The sequence below is a fragment of the Plasmodium reichenowi genome, chromosome 8 (assembly GCF_001601855.1).
Source record: "Plasmodium reichenowi strain SY57 chromosome 8, whole genome shotgun sequence".
NCBI classification, from domain to species: Eukaryota; Apicomplexa; class Aconoidasida; order Haemosporida; family Plasmodiidae; genus Plasmodium; species Plasmodium reichenowi.
Genome location: NC_033653.1, coordinates 260245 through 261466, shown reverse-complemented (window position 1 = coordinate 261466; position 1222 = coordinate 260245). Strand labels below are relative to the sequence as shown.

The 1222-nt window shown below is 17.9% G+C and overlaps 1 protein-coding gene across 1 annotated transcript in view; it reads right to left on the bottom strand.

Annotated features, from left to right (window-relative positions):
* PRSY57_0806800 (putative membrane protein) overlaps positions 1-798 on the bottom strand; it is a gene marked incomplete at both ends in the record, with an annotated part of 2154 nt that extends 1356 nt beyond the window's left edge. Inside the window, one exon of the mRNA XM_020114711.1 lies at positions 375-798. Coding sequence (XP_019970551.1) covers positions 375-798 — 424 coding nt within the window. The remainder of the gene's footprint in view (positions 1-374) is intronic.
* Positions 799-1222: the final 424 nt, after the last annotated feature.

Sequence of the window (1222 nt, the reverse complement as noted above, 5' to 3'; positions counted from 1 at the left end):
TTATGAAAAGGAAAGATAATGAAAATTATAAAATAAAAAACATTACTCTAGATCTTCATTCTTATTGTTATCTCAATATAGTAAATTATATAACTGACTTAATAGGTTTGTATATATATATAAGTTATTTTAATGAGGAATCTTATTCTTCCTCAATTTTTTTAAGTTCACTTATTAATATATTCTTGTTGTCTTTACGCTTTCTCTTTTTGTATAAGAAGTTTAACCAGCTAGGTTTATTGGTAAGAAAGAAATATTGCAAAGTGGAAAACTAAATAAATAAATGGATACACATATATATATATATATATATATATATATATATATATATATATATGTATATTTTTTTTTTTTTTTTTTTTTTTTTTTTCTACCTTTATTTATAATCTTCATTTTGTTTTTGAAAAAATGAAAAAAGGGGTCGCCATCAAACCCACCAGAAAGATAATTGTACCATATAAAGAGAATACAAAAATGTTTTATAGAGTTAACAATTGAATTATCATAATAATTCTGATTCGTAATTTTAGATAGAGTAAATATACAATGCGTAAATATCAAATCAGATATATATACAAAAAGAAAGTATAAAAATGTATTTATAATATATCCGAAACATATACATATTAATTTAAATTTTTGATCTGTTAATTTTTCTTTTGTATTATTTACTTTTACTTCTTTTAAATTATCTTCTTTGCTATCCTTTCTTTTTATTATTTTCTGTTTTATATTTTGTGTAATTAGAGATGATAGTTTATTTAACCCCACCTCATGAATCATGCTCATGGTCTTCATCTTTTTTAAAACATAAAGTATCGTAATCACAGAGATAAAAATGTTTACGGCCAAATATTCTTTCTGCGTCTACTCATATATTATTCAAAAAAAAAAATAAAAAAAATAAAATAAAATAATACGTATGTTTCGTATGTAAAATTATATATATATATATATATATATTGTATATGTAAGCATTCTTGAGTTGACACATATAAATATAGTACAAATAATATAGAGTATATAAATATATATATAAAATATTATATATATATATATATATATATATATATTTATTTATTTATTTTTAATTAAAACAAAGAATTAAAAAAAAAAAATATACATATATTAATCATATATATATATAATACATAAGAAACATATGTATCACTTTTTTTTTTTTTTTTTTTTTTTTTTTTTTTTTTTTTTTTTTTTTTTTTTT